At 36.4% G+C, this 24,639-nt stretch overlaps 4 protein-coding genes across 4 annotated transcripts; 1 reads left to right on the forward strand and 3 right to left on the reverse strand.

The window, feature by feature from the left end:
• Positions 1-170: 170 nt before the first annotated feature.
• LOC131770379 (adhesion G protein-coupled receptor L3) lies at positions 171-6,505 on the reverse strand. Its single transcript, XM_059086084.2, has 17 exons — positions 6,060-6,505; positions 5,923-5,982; positions 5,104-5,299; positions 4,596-4,703; positions 4,302-4,389; positions 3,980-4,070; positions 3,840-3,889; positions 2,959-3,085; positions 2,761-2,864; positions 2,318-2,420; positions 2,059-2,209; positions 1,883-1,964; positions 1,671-1,737; positions 1,197-1,281; positions 814-938; positions 480-521; positions 171-367 (listed from the first exon to the last, which is right to left on the reverse strand). Exons 1-17 carry the CDS (start codon positions 6,495-6,497, stop codon positions 224-226), a joined length of 2,061 nt encoding a protein of 686 aa, XP_058942067.2. The 5' UTR covers positions 6,498-6,505; the 3' UTR covers positions 171-223.
• Positions 6,506-6,647: 142 nt separating this feature from the next.
• On the reverse strand, positions 6,648-7,796 carry LOC136280816 (uncharacterized). Its single transcript, XM_066166530.1, has 2 exons — positions 7,706-7,796; positions 6,648-7,621 (listed from the first exon to the last, which is right to left on the reverse strand). Exons 1-2 carry the CDS (start codon positions 7,794-7,796, stop codon positions 6,648-6,650), a joined length of 1,065 nt encoding a protein of 354 aa, XP_066022627.1.
• Positions 7,797-14,537: 6,741 nt separating this feature from the next.
• On the forward strand, positions 14,538-15,431 carry LOC131790473 (melanocyte-stimulating hormone receptor-like). Its single transcript, XM_059107690.2, has one exon. The coding sequence runs from the start codon at positions 14,538-14,540 to the stop codon at positions 15,429-15,431; it is 894 nt and encodes a 297-aa protein (XP_058963673.2).
• Positions 15,432-17,749: 2,318 nt separating this feature from the next.
• Positions 17,750-23,788, reverse strand: LOC131795538 (adhesion G-protein coupled receptor D1-like). The gene is made up of 17 exons (XM_066167123.1): positions 23,766-23,788; positions 23,614-23,673; positions 22,920-23,127; positions 22,469-22,576; positions 22,162-22,252; positions 21,793-21,883; positions 21,665-21,714; positions 20,840-20,966; positions 20,637-20,740; positions 20,332-20,434; positions 20,055-20,205; positions 19,891-19,972; positions 19,529-19,595; positions 19,200-19,288; positions 18,802-18,922; positions 18,392-18,433; positions 17,750-18,281 (listed from the first exon to the last, which is right to left on the reverse strand). The coding sequence occupies exons 2-17, from the start codon at positions 23,641-23,643 to the stop codon at positions 18,141-18,143; spliced, it is 1,605 nt and encodes a 534-aa protein (XP_066023220.1). The 5' UTR covers positions 23,644-23,673; positions 23,766-23,788; the 3' UTR covers positions 17,750-18,140.
• Positions 23,789-24,639: the final 851 nt, after the last annotated feature.

Consider the following 24,639-nt stretch of genomic DNA (forward strand, 5'->3'; position numbering starts at 1 on the left):
CGATTTTAGATAATCGACTCTTATTTTCGTTCTAGTGAATCCAGTTATTTAAGCTTTTTTTTTTCATTCCAACTTATTTTAAGACTGCTATTCAACTGCCCACACATCACCGACATCACTTGGATTAACCTGTGAGCTTTTCCTTGTGGATTTTCATTTTTAAAGTTGGAAAAACGGTATCAATAAAAGTCGTTAAAATTGGATTACTGAATACTGTATTCTGCTATTCTTTGAAGGACTGCATTTCTACTGCCCTCACTTCGCTGGCATCTCTTGGATTAACTTGAGAGCTCTTCTTCGCAGAGTTTCCATGATCTACAGCAGATGGGAAAATGATGTTCATCTTCCTTTTTAATTGCTCTCTAATCTGCAGATGAACAAGCAACCAAGTATCAATTGGTAACCGCCAAAATCTTTAATGATATCTAGCAAATTTACAATTCGTCTTATGTACATCCTCAGTTTGATATTCATCATACCTGGCTGTTCCGCACACAATGAAGAACGAAAATCAGGATTCCCTGAAACAGATAATTATATCAGTATTACACTTTTTGTAATCCGGGTGAGAAAGGTGATAACGGTATGATCGTTTGAGATGAAACCACAATAAAGGTGGCGAAAGAATGAATTAAAGCAAGTCGCATATCTCTTAAACCAATAAAGATTGTCTGCTGTTAGGTAAATTGTTTTGAATAGGCAATATCATCTGACCAAAAGAGACTTTTTTAGGCAAAAGAGTGGTTTGAGCATTTAAGTATGTGAACAGATGGCTGAAATTTAATTATAGACTAACTTTTATTAAAAGCTCACCTGAGTAGAGCTGAAAATGGTGAAAAGGTAGGCGAGAGCTTTGTGTGATGATAGCAAAAGACCAAAAAGCCATGTGACACCCAGCAGTGGAATCATCACCGCGCATGTTTTAATGCCAAGTCTGAATAATGAGAACAACATATCACGAGGATCGATTAACCATTTCTTTCCGTCACGGGAAAAAAATCGTATTGCTTCATCGTTGCAAACGAACGAGAGTGGAATCTAGGCAAATACTGCTAGACTAAATGCGGCAATAATTTGATTTCATTACTCGAGGAGTCTTTGCAGAAAATAGTTTTTACTTACCTTTCCCCCCTCCCTGAATTTTAACTAGTTTACCACAATTATCTAATAAATGTTAAATTTGAAAACTTCCCGTATCTGCTGTAAATGGTTGTCTTCCCCCGTGGGTTGTGTTAATGTGCTCATCTCCTTTATCATTCGGACGAGTATCAAAATGTTGAGCTGAAAAAAATAAGGATTATGAAATGTATCGCTGAAAACAGAAAAATTGTCATTCGTTCTGTTACGAGCGTTTGAAAAAAGAAAATTCTGAATCTTTATAGAAAATTAAACCCTGGTGTTCAGCTAACCAACGCGCTCCGACGTCTCTATAATGAGCAGCAGAGAACTGTGTGCTGCGCCACGCTATTACTTGGTTCATACACAGGCCAAGAGGAATGGAACTTGGAAAGACACAAGGGAATATCAATTGGAGTTGATATTCTTTAGAAAGACGGTGAAGGTTTACTAATAAAAATCTTTAATAATAGGCAGTCCTGGTGTAGGAAATAGCGATAATATTACCGACAATTATCATAATAATAATAACAATAATAACAACGCAGACTCACAACTTCAATGGCAGCTACAAATGTGACGAAGATCCAGATCAGGTTGTTTCTCGAGGACAGCCAGCAACTGGAAATGAGTATATAAAAAAAAATTAAATTCCAGAAAATAATCTTCAGAGGACAACACAAATCAAACACAACAGCATAATAAAACAAGGCAACTCCAAGTGAAAACAAATGGAGTGATAAAGTAAAAAAGTTGTTTCTCATACTATTTTTCACTGGTATAGCTTTCAATTCCATTTTTTCCAGCAGCGATGCTCATTGAAATGCTAACCATGATGATGGGCAAACCTAAACATAAGTAGAATGAAGTTAGTGCAACTCGAGAAGTCATACTTCCGATTCAGCAGCTTACAATAATTTACAACAAGTGAAATAACAATACCCCATGATATGAAGTGATACATATGCATCTTGGTGCCGATGTTATAAACTTTCACAACAAATAGGACGAAATAAATTTCCTCCACCAGCATCCAACAGAAAGCTACCATCAGGAAATACTGCAAGAAAGCTGCTGTTAGGACACAGAGAGCCTGCGAGAGTGAAAAAAAGGTTTTGTAGCTTTTTCATATTATTTTTAAAAGAGAATCTGTTTGGCCCCTAAAAAGCAAATAAACCATATATAGATATACAACACTTACGGTATTTTCTGTAGCGTTTATGCCGGCGAGAAAGACTATTTGTCCAGCTCCGAGGGACAAAGAAAGGCTCAGTCGTATTTGAGTCAGAGGTTGCCATACGTCTCTAGTGAAACAAGCAAGCAATAAAAAAAAACCGACAAACAAACAAAAGAAAAAGTAAAAACTCAAAGACGAGACAGAAACAAAAACAAAACGAAGCAATATTTGACAAGGTATTCTATTAATTTTGTACTGTACTACTTTATACATCCTACCGGCTTTCGCTCATAAATTTAATTGATCTCTATGACATTTTAATCATCTTAATTCGTTATTATTTTATTTGTTCAATAAACTTTTGAATTTCATCGATATTTTTTTTAAGAACTTGTCTCTTCTACGCCCCAAATCATTCAAGGTCTTGCAAAGACTTGGTTCTTTGAGCGTATGGTTACAGTACTTACGTGAGGTAGGAATATAGAATAATTGTCAAAAGAATTCCGAAGATGGAAAGGCAAAATCCCACGTGGGTGATAATTTCATGAATAGTTTCGTCTTCCACAGTGAGCTGTGAGGAGAGATGAATATTCACCGGATTCGTTACTTAATCAAATGAAATTTTATTACCAATACTAAAGGTAAGGTGAAAATCAATTCATTACCCCTGGGATACCGTTGTAGTCAAGTAAGACAGCAAAATTAGTCAGATGATTGCAGCTGCAAACTGTTTCTTCTGAATTGCTTTTCGATGTAACCACATGGCATCCTGTCTCTGAAAATCCGCCTAAGCTGAAAATAATGAAATAATAATCAAAATAATAATCATAATCATAGTAATAATTAAAATATAAATTGAAACTACCCCGAAAACTCATCAGGGCACCGAGGGGTTTATTTTCTGTCTTCCTTGCGCTGAGTTCATAGCCTTTAAACATCGTCGAGTTCTTTCGAATTTGACGTTTGTCGACATCTTCTCCTTGCCACCCGTGGATTTGCCTTTGAGTGATCATAGTCAGCATTCCAAATTGAGTAAAATGGATGCTGATGACATTGATATTCAGGCTATGCACAATTCTTAAATAGACTCGTACAACATTGATACAACCTAACTTAGGTAAAAAAGCAAACAAGAAAACAAGCAAGGCTGGATACACACTGAAACAAACAAACATGATAATACAACCAAACAAATCAATAAACATAACGATAATAAATGGAAGGAATCTATAAGCAATGGATATATATATATATATAGCCATGGAAAGAGAAAATAAAAATAGCAACAACAAAACCTTCCAAAAAAGGTAACATATACCAAATCAATGCCTTCATTTTAAAAAGAAAGAGATTGACCTTGAAAGGCCTTTTAATAATGTAGGGAAAGTTTCAACGTTTCTTCAAAGTCGAGTGAGGAATTATTGACAGTTAATAATAACCCTAGAAAAACACCCATTAAAGTATAATAATAATTACATTTTTCTTCATAATTTTAGAAGAATAAATTACTCCTGGAACAGGATGAAAAATACATTCCAGCTGTTACCTTTCACTTGAGCCACTCCAAAACATGCATTTCTTCTCTCCTTCATGAATCTATGCTCGGAATATAAACACCGAAATCATATACTCGGAATAAATATCACAACTTAAAACAATGTATACTGATTTTGATCCTATTCTTACCTTCAGATTTCTGAACCTTAAGATGATATTCTCTTGTAATTTTTCTGGATTTGGATCTAAAGCCACGGCCGTTATCCCGGAGTCCAAATACCTCAGGAGGAAATAGAATATCAGTATGAAACAGATTAATCTAAAGCATAGTAATCACTCATGAAAATAGCAAGCTAGGAGCCCGCCATTATCAACACGGAAAATCGTTAATTCACATGACTAATTATCTCTCAATAGGGTTTTGAAAATTTTACGACCTTATAGGTTCAACCTTTTGTGTATTTTCGATTGAGGGGGCATTTGGTTAAGAAACTTTAGGAGGTAACCTCACCTTGTGGTGCCCGTTATAGTTCTGTTGGGTTGATCTGTAATCAATACTTCATGGAGATCCTTGTACAAGATCCCAACAACCGCTGATACTAAAAAAAGTAAAAAAAAATAGGCTACAACATGACAATATGAAATCCAAGCAGCCAAGGCGGATATTTGAATCAAACAGATTATGTAAACCAACAAACAAACTTGTATGTATTTGTCGATGTATTTCAAAACTGTAAAATCTTGGAGAGCAAATTGTGCTTTGTCCTAGTGCATCAGAGATTTAAAAACTGAAGTCAATACAAACCGTTGTTGGCAAAGTTTCTAGAGGATACTTCCAGGCTCGTTTGCAGTTCTTTTTTTCCAAGGTAAAAGTCACTAGCATTTTTGCAGTAGGCTTTTTGTATAGCCAACACTAATGGAGAAAAAAAATAGAGACGAAATTAAGAGTCACACATTTTCGAAGAAATATATTTTTTTTATGTTGGTCCGAAAGTAAGTCATAATCCTAATATGATTATTATACTTGCTTGAAAGCTATGTATTCCTTACGTAGTCTTCTAAGAGGTGAAGTTTGAACGCTTTTGAACATTCTAATCTCCAAAAAGATTGTCCATTATCACTATGATTGATAAAAATAAATGGTCTATGGGAGGGAGGAACCGGCTTGATCTGGCTACAGCACTTATCAACAGGTCCCATGCAAAAAAAAATTAAATCATGAAAGCAACCGTTATGTCATCGGTCAATGTGTCGGTCACTAAACAAGTAATAGATTATTTCAAATCCGAACGAATAATCATGCTCTGACTCACCTAGTTTTCGGCTGTTTATCTCCACTGAAGAATTCGCTCCAGTCATTTGGTGTTTGCCATAATTAAGGGCGAATTCCTCCAAGGCGACTGCCACCTTAAAGATGGAATTTCTTATTATTTTGAATTCTTCTTCGGCAAGAGGTTTTTGGAGGATTTGGAGCCTGGTGATGAAGTCTTCAAAAATCCATACAGCCTCCTGTAATCACATAACGTATTTCTGTTAAAGTAAGATGCTAAAATTTTGGATCCATGTGAGTCAAACACGATATTTGAGTGTCCTATGAGTATTGAGCCGCAGAACCCTTGATCGCGGTCGAACATTTGAACAAAACAGTTTGAGTTAACGGCAACGCATTCAGCATGCTAGAAAGGCCCATATTTCGTCTACTCCTACTTAGATTACGAAAAAAATTGAGAAAGAAATGAATTAGACCAAAAATAGGTAAAAGAAATAAATCCAGCAAAATGGCCAAATGGTGAATAGGATGTGCATGTGCTAAAGAAGAGTCCAAAAACTGGTCCAAGAAATCGGAATTATCTTTTTCGGGAATCACTTTTTTTTCACTCATGCCAGTTCATATCTTAGAAATGGAAATGATATAGATAGTGACGATGATACTGTCATAATAACTATAATAACGACGATGATAATGATGACGATGACGATAATGGTACAGTCTTGTTTGCTCTTGTTCGAATGAACTCAAAGTTTTTTCAAGCTTAGAAACTGATGCAATGCATTGTTCATTCTTTCTAATCACTGTGCATTTCATATAAACTAAGTGGCTTAATCATAAAATATAAGTAGTAAATTCATACCTTCAAAGGCCTGATTCTACTGATTTCTTCGCCTTTTAGTTTGGAAACAGAATCGTTTGCCTGAGATAAAGAAAGACAGTAAAGTTGGCGAGCAACAATGCTGTAAATAAAAAGCTTGAGAGAAATAATTTGCTCACCAGACTCTTAATAATTTCTAATGTCGATGACAGAGGTGTCCGTAGAGACGGAGACGACGATGATCCTGCTGCCGATGTTTCAAATGACGATGGTAATAATGGTGATGATGCTGATGCTGCTACTGATGCTGCCTCCGACGATGTTGCTGATGATAATCGTGATGTTGCTTTTGACTTTGATGATGATGGTGACAGTGCTGATGAAGATTCTGATGCCCCTGCTGTTGATATTGCTTCCAATGATGCTGCTGATAATAATCCTGGTGTTGATGCTGATGCTGATGCTGATGCTGATGCTGATGTTGCTACTGGCTTTGATGATGATGGCAATAGTGCTGATGTCGATGTTGATGTCCATGCTGGTAATATTGCTGCTGATGGTGGGTGTGATGAAGGTGATGGTAACGGTGAGATTAATGCTAAAGGTGACTGCGACATTGATTGCAATCGAGCTGAATGTTAAAGACCATTTAATTGTTAAAATAAACTTGACGCTATGGTAAGGTGCGACGAATTTTGAAAGAAAATATTTTCTTTTTCTTTTTCAGAATCTTAATCACTTTTTCGTTAAATAAAAAAAAGATGGTTTTAAGTATTCAAAGTATTATTGTACTCACTGTAAGCTTCTGTTCCATGTCCTGTTGAAATTTTAGTTGCGAATACTCGAATTGTTGAAGCCGCAATAGATGTAACGATATTCGACGTGTATGAATCTGAAGTGATGGAGTGACCGTCACACATCTGTGTACAAACGTTAGCGTTAAAATGCGTATTGCACACCTGTACTTCATCTGTGCAACTTTGTGTTTTACATTTTCTCCCGCTGCAGGTCAGGTTACATACTTTGGCATCGCAGATTTGTTCACAATCCTGGCTGTTACATTCTAGATGCATTTCACATACATCTCCTTTACCTTGGCACTTTTGAGTTTTACAGTTTTTCCCGGTACAGTTCAGATTACATTTTTTAGCCTCGCAAGTTTGTTCACAATCCTGACCGTCACATTCTAGATCCATTTCGCATACATTTCCATGATCTCGACACTGCTGTATTCTACAGTTTCTCCCGGTGCAATTCAGATTACATTTTTTAGCCTCGCAGGTTTGTTCACAATCCTCACCGTCACATTCTAGATCCATTTCGCATACATTTCCTTTATCTAGACACTTCTGTGTTTTACAGTTTTTCCCGGTGCAATTCAGATTACATTTTTTAGCCTCGCAGGTTTGTTCACAATCCTGACCGTCACATTCTAGATCCATTTCACATACATTTCCTTTACCTCGACACTTCTGTGTTTTACAATTTTTCCCGCTGCAGTTCAGATTACATTCGTCAGCGTCGCAGGTTTGGTCACAATCGCTACCTTCACATTCCAGATCCATTTTACAGAACTCAACTCCAGTATAGCACGTCTGTTTACACTCTTTCCCCTTGCATTTCATATAACAGCAATAATTACCACTGCTGCAATTCCCGAGCGGATAACAATGATCGCCTCCATTTTCACTTTCTGAGTTACATTTTTTGGAATCGCAATCTTTACTACCCAGGGCAAAACCTGAAACAACAAAAACAGGAACAGAACCAAAAATTTAAGAATTCCAAATATGAAAATAATGATGACGATAATTATGAAGAATACAAAAGTATCGCAAGACCTTCTTGGGCAAATAAACAACTTTAAACCACTGTTGCATAAAACTGCTGAATATGATTTTCATGGAAACTGCCATTATAGTAGAGTAATTGCAATCACCATTTCGTTTAAACCAAATCTTCAAGCACCGCGAAGCTGACAGAGGTTTCGAATATACAAGTTAGTACAAAGCGGTTTCTTTAAAAACTAACTTTCTAGATAGGTGAAATGTATCTCAGCATTTTTTCTTGTTTTGTATCACTGACATAATTTATTTATATTTATTTATCCATGTTTTTGTCTCTTTACTTTAATTTTTTTTATATCTTATTACTTTTTGCTAAGATAGGCGGCCCTTGTAAGATTAAAGAGTGAGCCTTCTTTCCATAACTACGTTTTGCAACTTAGGAATTGATAAATACATAAGGGCATCGCTGGGTTTAAAGAACATTTCCGCATGACGTCGTTGGCTTCTCAGATATTGTCTACAGATTAACGAAAAACTACACACCTACGAAAATCTGACTCATATAAAAACTTTTAAGGAGAAAACAAGACTTCAAAGACTTGAAATGATATTGTTAAGCTTCCAGGCTCGGTAGTTGGTGATAGGTGAAAGGCGACCTAAATTTCGACTATCTTTTTAGCCATTACAAAATTTGTGTATCTTTAAATTGGAAAAAAACCCGAGCTTAAAATATCCCAGCGCAATTTGCATGTTTGCGCTGAAGCCTCACTTTTTCATGATAGACCCATGAGTTAGAACAGGCTTTAAAGGTAAAATGGTTCCCTGAAATACATCCCCTAAATTATTCGTCTTGGCTTCCTGAAAAAAAAGACTGTGTGGCCATCTGCCATACAGGCTAATCTAAAACTATTCTAAGTTTTACCGGTCTTTTTTTGCGCTCAATTTTCTTTTAAAGACTTTTCCAAGGGTACCCATTAGAAGGACTCTTCGGGGTGCGCTTAGGATGCATTCTAAAGGAAAAAAATCTTTTAAAAGAAGCTTTAGTACCCACTCAACATAGTTATTGATAACAGGAGTGTTCCCCACAACTGGCAGCTTCTCGTCATCATTATGTTTTTCCGTTGGGTGAGTTTAGTTCCTGTAGGCTGAACCAAATGCAATCTTTTAAAAAAATTGTCAGTGGCTGGAGATCGGTCCGAAATATCCTTTGCCAATGTAAATGCAAGGCTTGATAATTTTTCCTTTAGCAAGAACCAGCCGTTTACGCAGTGCTGACATACATTGCGGGAAATGATTGTCAGAGATTATTTTCCGGTCAGGTATTCCCACCGAAATTTAGTCGAACCTAAGCTGAACCAAATGCAACCTTTTAGAAAATTGTCAAAATGTTCGAAATTTAGTCGAACCTAAGCTGAACCTAATGCAACCTTCTAGAAAATTGTCATTGGCTGGAGGTCGGTTCAAAATATCCTTTGCCAATATAAATGCAAAGCTTGATAATTCTCCTTTTAGCAAGAACCAGCCGTTTAGTCAGTGGTGACATACACTGCGGAAAATGATTGTCATGCAAATTACTTTCGTCGGGTTTAGTCGCAGTAAGCCTTTTTACGTAAGTAAAAATATGACAGGTATGCTTCATTTGAATATTAAAAGTTCGAATTAGGTTTTTGTTGAGAGCAATAGCATCACAGGAGTTGTTTCGAAACAATTACGCCTCCACTTGTAGTATGATTGTCATAAAGAGATATTTTTTGTTCGCTTTTCTAACGGTCCTCGCTAAGTAGTGCAGAGCGGAAGATCTCACCCGCACGTGCCACGCACTAGAAGGTATTATTGATAAAATATGTGACGTTTTTCGTTTCTTGGAACAATAAAGGGAGATAGTGGCTCACCAAAACTAAATCAGTTGTTAAACTTCAAAAACTCTCAGAGTTAAAAATTGATTCGTTAGATATGAGTGTTCCCTGTTTTCGTCGCCAATATATCAAAATAATTATCTGAGTAACAATGAAGAATCTGTAATGTTAGACCTTAGCGGAATATGGTAAAAGGCCAGTCATTATTTTTCACCCGCAAGGGGAAAAGGAGGATTTTTCAGGGAAGGCCGACTTTATGCGTTCGAAGACCTAAAAACACAACTAGTATTGGCATTCCCATTCGACCTTATCGCTTAAGAAATGCTCGCAATAAGCCTATTGCCCACGTACTGTCTGTTTTTGCAAGATCGAACAGATTATTGGGCTTACTCAAGCGGACATTTGGATCTCACTCTAAGGCTCTATTTACTGGTTTTAGATCCATGATCCGTCCAATACTCGAGTACGCTTGTCAAGCGTGGAATCCTCACCAAGCATATCTGATTGAAAAACTTGAATGCGTGCAAAGGAACGTTACGAGATGGATCATTGGTAAAGACACTCCGTATGAAGACCGACTGAAATCCTTGAAACTAGCTGACTCAATTGATGCTTTTAAGAAAGCTCTTAAATCAACTTTTTTTAACTAGGCCCATAACTAGAAATGAAATTATTCTATGTATTATACATTATTTAATTATAATTTTAAATAAAATTTTTATCTTAGATATGTCTTCTTTATTTAGATTTTTTTAAATAGATATATGCCTGTATGTAAAATGTTTCAGTATGTATATGTATATTGCATAGTATTAAATTTTTATATCTGGGGTATAGTTTACAATGAGGATTAAGTTCCTCCCTTCTATAACCCTTTTTTTAATAATAATATGTTATATGTTATTGTTTAAATAAAGTTGTTATATATATTTGACTCGAAAATAACTACATCCTGAAAAAGAATAAATACATAAAAAAGAATTATCTTTTTGTACAGCTGTATTCATTGCGATCTTTAATTGCAACCCACTTTGTTATAATAATAATAATAATAATAATAATAATAATAATAATAATAATTTACTGTTTTTGAACTCGGGCATATTAGTTCTGAACAGAATTCCGTTAACCGTTTCTTAAATATTGACGGATTAATACCTAAAAGCTGATAATAAATGTTTTGGTCATCAACCAGCTGTTTCAGACTTCCCCTAGGGTGCTTTGAAATGTGTTGGAAGTGATCTAGAATAAAGTAAAACACATAGACTGAAATAATATCACTGCAAGACATTTTTTTTTTGCGGAATGATAATTTAGAACAGCTCTGTCGAAGTCGTCAATCGTGTTGATATGTTTGATTTAATATTGATTTCTTAATGAATTTGGTATATTTTATGCAAACATTCCAAAGACTAAAAATTGTCCACCTTTTTCCCTTATTCACTACGTGATCGTACTTAAATACATAAATTAGTTGTGAAGCGAAGGCATGTTCTTTTACGATCTCTGTTCTTAGTCACTTTTATCGGGACTGGGGAGCTGTTTAAAACTGGAAAAGCGACACAAAGATGGGTAACGGTAAAGAGTTTAGTGAAGCGATGTTAGAGAATGGAAGTATCCAACTTTCGAGTCAAAACGATTACATTTCTCCTTCGCCTATGTTGGCTAGAAAAAGCTTTCCAATAGCAGACTGCTGTATTCCATTGTGTCAACGTTTGCGTTGATTGGCCTTTGTTCGCACTTCCTACAACAACAACTGGTGTCAATGTTTGTGTTGATTGGCCTTTGTTCGCACTTCCTACATCAATAACTGGTGATTATCATCCGCCTGACACATTAATAGTATATCACCGAGTGAGAAAGTGCAAATTTTCGAAATGCCGAATTGCTTACTACTATTTCGATACAGTCGAGTATAATATCTTGTTGGAAGCACTCAATACGCTGGGACTTGGGGGCAGGGTGTCCAAGTGGTTCCGATCGTATTTATAAGGGCGCAGTCAGAGGATATTTGTTCGTGGGTATCTGTCGAAGAAGTTTGATTTGAACTGCGGAGTATCCCATGGCTCCTGTTTAGAACCGCTCCTGTTTACCATCTATACGAGCTCGTTACTAGAAGTCGTCGAAATATATCTTCCATCCGTCCACTGCTATGCAGACGAAACCCAACTTTACGTCTCTTTTCGACCCGCAGATGAGACAGATGAGACAGGTCACTTGGATGCCATTACTGCTATTAATTGTTGTATTAAGGCGATCGGGTGTTGGATGCGCGAGAATAAACTATTGTTGAACGAGGAAAAAACTGAGTTTCTTTTAATTGGCACGAAGCAGCAGCTCGCCAAAGTTGATATTGGACACATTAAAGTTGGCAAAGTAAATATAGCTCCGCACTCTCCTGTCAAAACCTTGGAGTCTGGTTTGACTCAAACCTATCTATGATATATGATATATGATATATCATATCACCAAGACTTGCTCTGCAGCGTTTTACTATCTTTGTAACATTAGAAGAATTAGAAAATATTTAACAAAATAATGCACAGAGAAACTTATTCATGCCTTTATATCTAAGTCGCTTGGACTATTATAACAGCCCCTATTCGGAGTTCCTGAGTGCCATCTTCACAAATTACAGAGAGTCTTGATGCAGCTGCACGCCTTATATTCCAGGAGAGCAGATTTTGTCATATCACGCCTCTGCTCAAATCATTACACTGGCTGCCTGTAAAATATCGCATAGTTTTTAAAATTATCTTAATTACTTTTAAAGCCCCGGCCTACATAAGTGAGCTTATTTCTGTTAGAGACACCAGAAGATATGATTTCCGTTCCAATGACGGCTTACTCCTTGCTCCTTGCAGGCGTAAAACACTCACCACGCTCGGCGATCGATCTTTCCATGCCGCCGCCCCTAAATTGTGGAACGATCTTCCGGGCTCTATCAGAAACAACCAATCTCTAAACAAGTTTAAGAAGGCCATTAAGACTGTTTTATTTGCCAAATTTTATGTAATTGTATCTAATTTCATATTTTTACATTTTCTTAGTGATCATTTTTTATTTATTTAATTTTTTTTTTTTTAAATTTTTAGTATATATGTAGGGGTTGAATTTTTAGCATTTAATTGTAATGCGCAATTGAAAATGCTTATATTGATAATTGCGCAATATAAGTCTATAAATTATAATTATTATTATATTACAGTTTTATTATTATTATTTTATTAAGGTACATGGTATGAATACTCGACTACATGCAGCAGGCATACTGATTTTAATTAGCTCGTTTTTTTGTTGTTTCGAAAGGTTGCTATCTTTGTGCAATATATGTTTTTGGTTTTTTGGTCCATATTTCCAAAGCCTTCTCGAAATGCGAAGACAGCTGAAAACTCATCAGGCGATTCGCATAAATTTAAAGAATTCCTTCATTCCCATCCCTCCCTTCCGATTAAATCCTATACCTTAGATATACACGCTCAAAGCACCTGTCGACGGTTGGCGAAAAGAAAGAAATCCCTTAAAGACATCCTTGCGAGAACAAAATATAATTTAAAGGCAATAATGCGAAGCGACCACAAAAGCCACATGGGGAGTCCGTGTCTGTCTTTATAATTATTCTCAGGTTGATAATTTCCAAACAAACCCCATCCTTTATGCGCAACCACTCTAGCGTGGAGGGTTCATGTTCTCATTTTCTCTTTCATCCTACTCATTTCACACATTGCTTACCACCCTCCACTTCCGGTATGTTAACGCACAATTCGACTTCCGGTGTTTCGATTCGTCAGCCACCATAGACGAATATATGTATATATTCTGTTTGGATCTATTTAGAATAGACAGGAAGGTGTTTCAAGCTTTCAAAGAGAGATATGTAATATTCCTGCTCATAGATTCAGGAGCAAACCCTTTCTTGTAAATATTTGAATTGAATAAAGAATTTATTCGGCGAAGTCTTGAATGAGTAGCCCTGAAAATTTTCTTTCACTTTAATGAGACGTGAGAAAAAAGCAAGTAGAGTTTTGACATTCGTAATTCTGTTTGATAAGGAAATTCTGTGAACTCTGAAGAAATTATGAATATCGAGTACACCTAAAAAATTTGAAAAGAATGCTAAGTGTGTAAAGTATCCAATGAGTGATGACTACTTCAGGTTTAGTTAAGCAGCTACAACTTCCAAAACTAAAAGTCCCTTTCGTGTGGGAAAACGGCCTGAATCGATGACTAATTTAGCGAATGACGAGTGACTCCTAACATGAACGAATTCTGTTTGACTGCACCGACTCAAGTTTAACTTTTTAAAACCTGTGAAAGGAGAAGTCGTTTACCAACTTGAAAGGGATTAAAATATAGATTAGCATACAGTCCATTTGACTTGAAAAAGTTAGAATAAGTCTGATAGCGAACTTATACCTTTCGTAAATAATACAAGCTTAAACTTTGTATAAAAACATAAATATTCCTTATTACTTTACGCGCTTGAAGGGAACGGAATTTACACTGATCTCGCTGGAAGTCTATTGCACGTAGATAAACTTTCTGTAAAAGTGGTTGTGATTACAAGAAAAGATAAAATGTAAATAAATTTAACATACAAGACTAAAACAAAGGAAGGAAGGTTACGAAGTTACTAAGAGAAATTTTTCGAGGACTCAAATAGAATTATCTGGGATATGAATATTGAGCTCAGGAATGGACACTCTGAAAAAGATGCAAGTTATTTCACCAATCAACAGCAGTATTTCATCCTATCTTATTCATGTGTTTGTGTGTCTTTTTTTTTTTTTTTTTTTAATTAACAGATTTGGGAATTTTCTGCGCTTGTTCATACGTCAACGGCAGGTGAAATTTAGTTGTTATGAATTCAATAACTTCAGCAATATCCCGCAGGCATGTTTAAGGCAAGCAAAGTGAAAGAAAGAGGAGGAATTTGTTAATTACTTCATGATAATTGTGACGCGATTACCACTACACTACAGCAGCAGAGAAGGAGGGAATCATTTTCTTTTCCATGGATCGGGAATTCGACTCTCTTTGTCTTGGGACTGGAATTTCTTTCATTTTGCTTTCGGTTTTGATATCAGTTCCAAACATCTTCGTTCTGATTGCGTTGTACAAAAATCCTTTTCACTGTTTCAGAAAATCCTTCGCTGTATTTCTCGTTTTCATTTCTTTAGCTGATTTATTTGCTGGAAGTGTGGTTTGCACTGGAGAAGCCGCAATGCGATTTTCCTGCGCCTTTGGAGACAAAACGCTACCAAAGGATGGAGACGTCGTTAAATTGTTGGGATACACGGGAGTCAACAGCTCTATTTTATTGGTAACAGCAATGTCTGTGGATCGCTTTATATCAGTAACTTTTCCCCTCTTCTATCGCAACAAGGTCAAGCGAAAACACCTTATTCTGTGCAATGCGAGTATTATTGCTTTCTCAACAATGTTTTCCATGCTAAAACTTACCGGAATCTCAATTCATACCTATGTGTCAATAGATATACATCTGCATACGACATTTCCTCTTGCAACGACTTCTGTGTGTTATGCCGGAATATTCATGATTCTACGAAAACGTTCTCGGATTGGTATTCCAAGAGAACACAAAATGCGTGGTGAACCAGCACTCTGCGTCATGCGTAGGGTTGACAACGCCAAAAATGAACGGAAAATTGCTATAACATCGTTGTTAATTTTACTGTTTCTAATATCATCATTTGTACCTTATTTCATAACAGTTATTCTGGAGGCAAACTGTCTCGCTTGTCATGGACAAAAGTGGCTATTTGTACTCAAAGAATCATCAGTCGTGTTCTTGTTATTCAACTCTTTAGTCAATCCTTGCCTCACAACCTTTCGTGTTAACGAACTGAAAGACTCTGTAAAAGGAGTGTGTTTCCACCGACGCTAAAACTATAGGGTTTGCCAGCTATTATGTTTGTGTTGTGGATGTTTCAAAGCCAATGTTAATTTATAGCGTCCTTCGGATATTAAAAAAAAAAAACAAAAACAGAGAAATTCATTACACATTCGTGAACGTACACACAAAGGCAAGGGTCTCAATGGGGTCAACCGCTTACCGTAGAACGGCATAGTAATTTGGCCGTTAGGCGTAAAAACCACCAAATTTTAACCGTGAGTCATAACAAACCTATCCGTTATTTTTTTCCTCTTAAATCGCAACGGAAAAAAATATTAGCTGTAAAAATTGCCGAATTTAAACCGTTAGCCGTCAACCCATTGAAACTCTCCAAACAAGAGTGAGTCCAGTAAATTTAAGATTGGCAGTAACTGATAATGAACGATTATGTCGTGAGATTTTGGATACAAGGTAATATTTATCTAATTAACTGTTAGATGATAGTGTACAAATGAGTTTTAGCCTATTCATTTCCAAGGGCAAATACGCAGTAATGGAGAAGGTTAGCTGCGTTATTACATTCCTTCAGTCGCAATAAGACAGTTTCTTTCTCTTAACGGAAAATGCCACACGTCATAGAGAATTGCGACGCCGTGTGGCTACTAAGTATTTGTGATATTACACCTGCTTTTAATTTTCTTCCCATAGGGTTCAGAAAAGACGATGAATCTATGTAATGACTTTTAAGTCCACGAATATGCGGCATTTTAGTTTATTTATTTGGTAAACAATTCACTAATCCACAAGCAGGTTTTGCAAAAAAAAAATTAACGTCTTAAATGTTGCGATGTTGAGCTCTTGGTAGTATACTCCTTGTATTTATATTAAAACTCGGTGCAAAATATTGCATCGACCAACGTTTTTATTAGGCAGGTTGAATAAAACGTTCATTCCAACTTTTATTATATTTGACTGCTTACCGCAAATGATAAGGTTAACGTATGTTAAGCTGATAAGTCTCCAATTAAAGCAGGTGCTAAGATAGAAATTAAATATATTTTGAGCCACTCTTAGACGAATGGCAAGGATTGAAATATTTCCCATCTGTACCATGCTCTCATCTTCAAGTACACAAAATGCCTTCAAAACACTGCCTTTTCAATAAACAGGATCAATGTCACAATATTATAATAATGCCAACTGGATCCCTGTACCTGAAATGGTGGAACATTTGACAGTGAGGTCAGGCGTCGGAGGGTGAATCAGTCGTCTCCAACAAAGGGGGACTACTTGAATACAACAGAGCCTTGTAAGCGGATCGGGAAAATTTTATTTTGATAAATAGTGCGGGTCTTAAGGTGAAAGACTGACAGAAAGAAATTATATTCAACAATTTTCGTCCTCGACTTCGTCTGGGAATTATTTGCAAACAATTACTAATTCTTAAGTAGTTTGCAACTGGATTGTCAGAGAAGTATTATTTTCTTTCGTTACGTTCGATTTTCCGTAGAAGTACGAAGAAACCGCGTTTTCATCATTTTAAAGAGTTTTTGCTTCTTTAGTATTGAAATTACGCTGGACTGAATGATTATGGCAGTTTATTTAACGTCAGCCATAAGTACCTTCGTAAGTAAAAGCATATTGAGGATATTCTCAGGTGATACAGATCTCACGGGACATAAATAACAAAAATTACCATCAGTCCATCTAGCTGCTCGCTAGGTCGTTTTAATTCACAATTTACAGGCAATCAAGCTTTTACACAGTTTTTTAATTTAGCCGAACCTAAAATATAACAATAAAAGTACAGACATTGTGGTCGACTAACTTCAACGGCCTGGTATGTAAAGCACTTCTACAAGTATTAACACTAGGCAGAAATATCTTATGGAGGCTGACAAACCGAGTGAGATTTATATCATTGTATCCGTCCCGTTAAAACGAGGGTCCATGCATGTACTTTTGTTGCTGGCGGTGCTGTCTCCAATTTATCCAAGCTACCTTTGCAAAGAGCCTACTTCCTATCGAAACAGATAGACCCATGATTTTCCAGGATGCCGACTGAGGCCCTTCTTAATTACAAGTAAAGTCAACAGCTAATAGCATTATAGAAGCGGTTTATTCATGTATTTATGCCATTACGTTAATATCCAGAATGGCCCTACCTTACTGAGAGGGGGGGGAGGGAGGGCATCGTGGTCTATTAAACTGCAGAACCGAAAAAAAAACATTTAAAACCGCAACAAAAATTCGCTAAAAGCCGAAAATCGCATCCAAACCATCAAAACCGACTTTTCATATTCTAGGTGTCAAAACCCTAATCGATCCGACACAGTTGACAGATGGAGCACAAAGAGGTTTCACAGCTATGTGAGATCCATTGAGGCAAAAAAACTGCCCTCAGATCGAAGAGGAACTGGAACCCCAATAGGAAAAACCGAAAACTACTTCGGATACCAAATCTAAAAACCTATTAGTACTTTTGATGAAAACCGAAAACCAAGTGCCAAAATTCGGAAATTCGCCAACCACAATAAACACCAAAACTGTAAAACCGAAGTTTTTTTGGCACATAACCGAAGAACCGATCTAAAAAAATGACCAACACCGTAAAACTAAAAATCCCAATGCCCCCTTCCTTACTGATACTACGATACTAACCAGGCTCTACTAAGGAACTACTAAGGGAAGATCATGCTAATTAAGTGATTGCCAATCACTAAAAGAGGATTGACGAGCCTCACCGAGGCGCAGTGCTATTTATGTATCGAAAGACTGCATTTTGACTGCCCGTATTTTCCCGGCATCACTTGCGTTAACTCGTGAGCTCTTCCTTGCAGAGTTTCCAACTTCGGTAGATGGAAAAATTGCGTTCATCCTCCTTTTCAATCGCTCTCTAATCTGTAGATGAACAATTGGCCAAATATCAGTTCTTAACCATCCAAAGCTTAGCGATTCTAAAGTCTTCACAATTCATTTGATCTACCCCCTCAGTTTTATATCTTTCTTACCTGGCTGTTTCGCACACAATGGAAGAAAAAAATCAGGAATCCCTAGGACAGAAAATTATTTTAAGATCAGCCTTTTTTAAAGATGGTAGCGCATCGTTTAAAAAGTTTGATGTAGTGCAAACATCATGTAATCTATATCTTGAAATCGTCGTAAAAAAAGGGTAAAACAGTAAATTAAGAGAAGTTGCAGATCTCAAAAACCAAGAAATAAATCCTCTCTTGTCGACTAGGTTCTCTTTGAACGGGAAATATCATCAGACTAATGTAAGAATGTAGTTCGGACATTCAAGTTTGCAAACAGATGATTAGATTTCCGACAGTTTCATTAAAATCTCACCTGAGTAGAATTGACGATGGTGAAAATGTAGGCGAAAGCTTTTTGTGATGACGACAAAAGACCGAATACTCACCTGAGTAGAGTTAAAGATGGTGAAAATGTAGGCGAAAGCTTTGTGCCATGGCGAAAAAAGACCGAATAGCCACGTTATACCCATCAGTGGAATCATCACCGCGCATGTTTTAAAGCCAAGTCTGCCGGATAACGACAACATTAAAAAAACATTTGAATTATTTTGACGATTGTTTCTTTTAATTTTTCGTTGTTTAATAGGCGTTGTTTAGAGAGGGTAAAAACACTTAGCAGTAGCCCTAACCCTAAGACACAAATGACTCTGTGTTTAAAGCTAACTAGTGTGGAACTGAGGTAAATACCTCACAACTAGATGCTACAGCAATTGGTTCACGTTTCTTCAACTTTTTTCCCTCCACTGATTAAAATATTTCGCTAACAGCAAATTTAAAATCTAACCGTATCTGCTTAATATGATTGTCTTCCCCCATAGGTTGCACTAGCGTGGTCATCTCTTTTATGACTCGGACGAGTATCAAAATGTTGAGCTGAAACAAACAAGGAATATCAAATGTTGGCAGAGTGCTTGTTGCTAAGACGAGTAATGCTGAATACATAGTGGGTGTAAACGGAGTTGGAAAGGTTGTGAGCTTTGAGCCTGGTAGTCGAAAACAGGAATATGCTTTTCGTTTTGTAATAAGCATGGGAACGAGAGAGACAATCTACACCAGTGGTCAGTCTTGGCATGAAAAAGGAAAATGCAATGGATTGACTAATTGTAGACTCACCACTTCAACAAAAGCCATAAATGCGGCGAATATCCAGATGAGGTTGTTTGTGTAGGACAGCCAGCAACTTTAAACGAGAAACGGAGAGAAAAAGTATAAACATATTTTTGCTGCAAATAATCCTCTAACCCAGTAACCCAGAGAAAGAGAAGAGAGGAAGGGAGGGAGACAGAACGAGAGACAGATACAGAGACACAAAACCTGGATAAAAACACAGGGACACAAAAATCTACGAAATGAAAACGAACTAAAAACACAAGATTGTGGAAAAAGAGTTGTACTTAAAAAAAAAAAACACTTTTGTATGAGACAGGATATGTGGATAAGGAGAAAAAAGAACTGATGTCGAAGGATTCTCTTACTATTTATCACTGGTAAAGCTCTCTATTCCATCTGTCCCAGCAGCGATGCACAATGAAATACCGACCATGACGATAGGCAAACCTAAACATAAGTAGGATGTCAATGCAAGTCGATTCAGGTGATCATGCAGTCAAACAATTCAAAACAAGTAAAATGGACATACCCCATGACATGACGTGATACATGTGCATCTTTTCGGTGATGTTGTAAACTTTCACCACAAAGAGGTAGAGGTAAAATCCCTCCACCAGCATCCAACAGAACGAAGCCATCAGGAAATATTGCATGAAAGCTGCAGCTGTAATACAAGAGGCCTGAGAGAGAGGAAAAAAAGTTGACTACTTTTCATGCATCTTTTCAAAGAGATCTGGTGTACTTCTTAATGCTTGTCTTGAGTCTCGTTAAAGAAATATTCATCAATGGATGAAGAAGTCGCTTACCTTGTTTTTTGTGGCGTTTATCCCGACGAGAAAAATAAATTGTCCAACTCCGAGGGCAACAGAAAGACTCAATCGTATTTGTGACAGAGGCTGGTGAACATCTCTAGAGAAACAAAAAATAAAAACAAGCAGACTAAAACAAAAACAAAACCGAACAAAAAAAATGAGAGTAACTTTATGTTCCAACAGGTAGTTGTTCCAATATGCATTGACTGAGTGTCTGTCTTTTCGCGAAGAGGTCTTACTTACGTCTGACATCTTTAAAATAATATAAAGTTTTCAAAATTTCTGGCTGTAGCACTTACGTAAGGAAGGAATATAGAATAACTGTCAAAATTATTCCTATGATTGACAGGCTTAATCCCACGTAGGTGATAATCTCCAGAACAGTTTCGTCTTCCTCAGTGAGCTGCTTCATAAATCGCATGAAAAGAATTGGAAATGTGTCAATCACCTGAATGGAATTGTATTACCACCAGTGAAGGTAAGGTAAACATTAGTCCATTACCCCTGAGCCGCCGTTGTAGTCAAGTAAGACAGCAAAATGAGTCAAATGATTGCAGCTGCACACTGTTTCTTCTGTGTTGCTTTGCGATGCAACCACATGGCATCCTCTCCCTGAAAATCCTTCTGAGCTGGAAAAATAACGACAACGTTAAAAAAAATAACACAACAAAATTAAAACAATAACAACAATATTATAAAAAAAATTTTGAAGAAGACTTTTGGTTACCAAAAGGTCAACTTGCTATCTTCCTCATTATAATCGTAGCCTAGAGACCAAGTTGACCACTTTCCATTTTATTCAGTAATTGATACGTGCTACTCATGAAGTCGGCTTTGATATTCTAACTGTTACAATGTGATGAAAAGGTATATTGACGATCCAGGCTAGTAAAACACAACTGAATCTTACCTTATGTGAAGAAAATTGAATAACGGAAAAACAGAAAAAAACAAAAGGCGAACTTTTACTTTTACGGTAAACAAAACGATTTTGTCAGCAACAATATGTAAGACGATGGCAGAAGCGAAAAAAGGCGACAACCGCGAATGAAAACGAATAAAATGCAGATAGAAATGGCTTCAAAACAGGAAGTATCAGATTGACAGTGACGGATAATTGATAACTTAAGGGAAAGTCATGCCGGCATAATAATCAACTGGGGGCTTTTCCACTCGTATGTTGTTGAAATTTTTTTGGTTTTTCCTGCTGCAAGAGCTGATTGGTGTTTCCTTCACAAACAAAAAATTCATAGCAGTTAACAAAGATTACGTAAGATTAGCTTGCATAACTTCTAGAACAAGGTAGTAATATATTTCAGCTTGTTACCTTTTGCTAAAGCCCCTCCAAAATACACATGTCTTTTCTCTTTCATCAACCTGAAAATGTATATTATTTCCTTGGAATAAATAAACACAATGTAGCGCAATTGATACCAATTTTAATCGTGTTCTTACCTTCAGGTTTCTGAACTTTAACATGACATTTGCTTCCAGTTTGTTTGGTTTTGGATCCATAGCCACGGCCATTATCCTGGAGTTCAAATACCTGTCAAAAAAAGACCAGAAAATCATAATTTTGTATATTTTGAATCATATAATTTTTAGACAATTTTTGACGATACGGTAACCATGGTAACCAAGGAGCTCTTACTGTGTTACTTTAAGCTGATTTCCTTGACACCGAAAATAGTAATTGATTCACACAGGGACCACGAAATACTGCTTTGAAAAATTTAAGAAATTTTGTTGGTTGAATGCAATGCATTTCTTTGTTTTCCGCGGAAGAAACAATTTGTTTAAAAGTTTAGAGAAGTTAAAATTCACCTTGTGGCTTCGCCTGCTTCATTTCTGATGGTTTGATTTGTGTCCAGTAGTATGTGGAGATCCTTATACACAATCCCAACAACCAGTGAAACTTAAAAAAAGAAATTGAGGAAGAAAAGAAAATCAAGCCAGAACATGGTCTTTCATGAAACTTCAGATAACTGAATCAAATGTACTGTGTAAACAAACAAACAAACTCAGAACTATGTATATGCGCAGCTGTACTTCAGTACCACTTAAATTTGTAAGGGAAATACAGGGAATTGTACTTATCCATTGAGGAGTAAACACTGCAGTCGATACCAACCGGATTTCGCAAAATTTGCAGACGAAACATTTATGTTTCCTTGCGATTCTTCATCCTCAAAGTAGAAGTCGCTTGCATTTTGGTGGTAGGCTTTATGAATACCCAGCACTAACGAAGAAAACAACAGGTGATGGTATTAATAATTTCACGACACTTGCTGGACTGAAAATACAGTCTGTATATCATAGTTGCATAAATGCTTTTATTTACTTTACCTCTCAACAGCGCAATCCTTTAAATATTGTAAAATAATTGATGACAAGACGTCAGCATTTTGAAGGGTTCAGATCGCTGGATATTATCATCCAATTCCATAATGATTGATGAACAAAAATAGTCAATGGAAGGACTGAATGGATCGATTGATCCAGCAATAAAGCTTCGCATTCAGTAACCTATATCAATTTACTACATCATCAAGGCCTATAGATTATACGCTGTTTAAACTCACCCATTGTCTGGTTGTCGATCACTTGTGAGGACCTTGTTCCAGTCAGGTGGAGCTTGCTGTATTTAAGAGCAAATTCTTCAAAGGCGATAGCCACTTTAAAAGTGGATCTTCTTCTTGTCTCAATCTCATCTGTTATAGGGGCGCGGTTACGAGCTTTTGTGATTTTTTTAATACCTGTGATGAATATTTCCAAAACCGCTATGGCTTCCTGTAATGACATGAAATATTTTTGTTTAGGTAAGGTGCTAAGCATTTGTGGTAAGAAAATAAAAAAAAATCATTACAAATAGATAAGAAAATTATTCAAGCGAGAGAGCCAACCAATTTCGGACACAAATGCATGTGCACAGTTTAGAGATCGACTAGACCAGGAAGTCAAAATATTTCACTTGGAGGATAGATTATTCAGTTTTCGTCTACGAATTAAAAAAAAAAAAAAAACAATCATACTGGTAATTATGATAATAACAATACTGATAACGATAACGTCTTAATCAAGTAAAAAATTATGAGCCATTAATCTTTTACTGCCACGAGCAATATGAGACGAAAGCAGAAAAACTAACAAACAAACCAAAAATGATTTATACGCTTAATGAAAATTCGTATTTGCGGATTCCGTTTGAACATTCAAAACATACTGACTGGAACTTCAGTTCCATAACTGCGTATAGAAATTAGAAGAATGAAATACCTGTAAGGAACTGGCGTTGGTGATATTCATTCTGCTAAGTTTAGAAACATATTCCGCCGCCTGAGGTAAGGGAAATAACAGTTATAATTATAGAGCATGAGGATCCTAAAAGTAAAAAAACAAAACAAAAACAAAAAAGAAAAATTACACACCAGCTTTTGAATCCTTGTTGACTGCAACGTGGGTTGTGGCCTTATAGATTCGGATGGTGAAGATTTTTCTGCAATTTTGAATGAGAAGAATTATGGTGCAGCTGAAATCGACACAAATAACGCCAACAATAATTACTAAAGAAATGTTCTCAGAAACAATTTTTTCCCATATTGTTTTCTATACTACATTTTAAGTTCAATTTATATTCATTGAAACAAATTGGTTCAGGTTTTTTTTTTATTTAAATTTTTTTTTATTTTGTAATATTTAGCTCTAAAACTGCCTTCACGCCTCTTACAAATAACTTCTAAACTCGGGAAAGGACGGCAAATAATTGAATCGCTTTCTCCGATTACTTTATCAATGGAAACCTCATAATAGTCAGTATATTCTGTACTCTGAATATTCTACATCGCATTGAAACTAGCACCCACAGTTAACTTCTATTATTTTCTAAAAGTCACATGCCAAGTTTTTATCGGACAGTTTGTTACCAGACGGTTTAATGAGACAATCACATTCAAAGTTGTAGTTCAAATCAACCAGTCACATTTAAAGTTGAGTTCGAATCAATAACCCACAACTTTAGTTTAAATCACCACACAGTGTACAGTGTACAGACTCCTAAATTAAGGCTTTCTTCAAAATGGACAATGTTCTCACTTTAGCAATGACAATATTTCTTCCTTTCTCAGAAATTGTAATTTTTATGATTAATTGGTTTTACCACTCGTATGCTTACAGACCGAATTGGATTATACTCAGTCCTATATATAACTATTATTGATACGGGGTCCAAGTGATGGTTAGGTGCAAGAACTGTCAGAAATTATGCATCTCCTGCCTTTTCGTTGTCCACAAGATTAAAAGTGA

This window comes from Pocillopora verrucosa, chromosome 5 (assembly GCF_036669915.1).
Source record: "Pocillopora verrucosa isolate sample1 chromosome 5, ASM3666991v2, whole genome shotgun sequence".
In the NCBI taxonomy this organism is placed as follows: Eukaryota; Metazoa; Cnidaria; class Anthozoa; order Scleractinia; family Pocilloporidae; genus Pocillopora; species Pocillopora verrucosa.